The 662-nt window shown below is 52.6% G+C and overlaps 1 protein-coding gene across 1 annotated transcript in view; it reads right to left on the reverse strand.

Moving 5' to 3' along the window:
* The window catches only part of LOC113202253 (cuticle protein CP14.6-like), a 49,732-nt gene extending 49,076 nt beyond the window's left edge, over positions 1-656 (reverse strand). The window contains exons 1-2 of the mRNA XM_052273985.1: positions 242-656; positions 1-146 (exon numbers count right to left, since the gene is read on the reverse strand). Coding sequence (XP_052129945.1) covers positions 1-146; positions 242-256 — 161 coding nt within the window. The 5' untranslated portion in view covers positions 257-656. The remainder of the gene's footprint in view (positions 147-241) is intronic.
* Positions 657-662: the final 6 nt, after the last annotated feature.

Below are 662 nucleotides of genomic sequence, written 5' to 3' on the forward strand. Positions count from 1 at the left end.
AAGGCCATGTCAACGATCTGGGCGCCGCCCTCCTTGGTCAAGACTTGCTTCGCGAGCTCGGGCCTCTCGGCCAGCATCAGGCGCTCGTTGGACATGAGGAGGGGGCGGGAACCAGCGGCGGCAACGGCCAACACGGCGGCGAACACCTGCGGCCGACAAGAGGTGTTATACAAAAAAATACTGCGTTTGTGGCCCAGGAGGATCCTCATGTTGACTGCAGTATGCAAAGCATGAGACTTACCACAAAGGACTTCATGTTTGCTGACAGGGTGTCTGGTGCTTCCTACTGCTACCTGGAGACCAATGAGTGACTACTGAGGGGCCCGGCGCGCTTTTATACTTCCGCTGCTCTCCGTGACCGCTACTTAACCCTTTGCAGAGCACGTGACCTTCGCTCCGATTCGGAAAAATACTCTCAGGCCGCTGCTTCTTGGTGACAGGTTAGGTCCAGGAGATCCCTCGTGTACAGTACACAAGTGGCATTCGCGATAACAAACGGCGGGCTTGTTAACTATAAGTAGACCACAAGCATAGAGTAAGAGAAGACGACAAGATTTGCGAGATAGGCTGTTTATTTTAACTAGTGCTTAGTACAGCTGGGTGAACGCGAGCATCATACGCTAGATTGAAGAAAGCTTACAATTGCAATTTAGGTTGTACGG

The sequence above is a fragment of the Frankliniella occidentalis genome, unplaced genomic scaffold (genome assembly GCF_000697945.3).
Source record: "Frankliniella occidentalis isolate FOCC.00 unplaced genomic scaffold, Focc_3.1 Scaffold322, whole genome shotgun sequence".
Taxonomy (NCBI): Eukaryota; Metazoa; Arthropoda; class Insecta; order Thysanoptera; family Thripidae; genus Frankliniella; species Frankliniella occidentalis.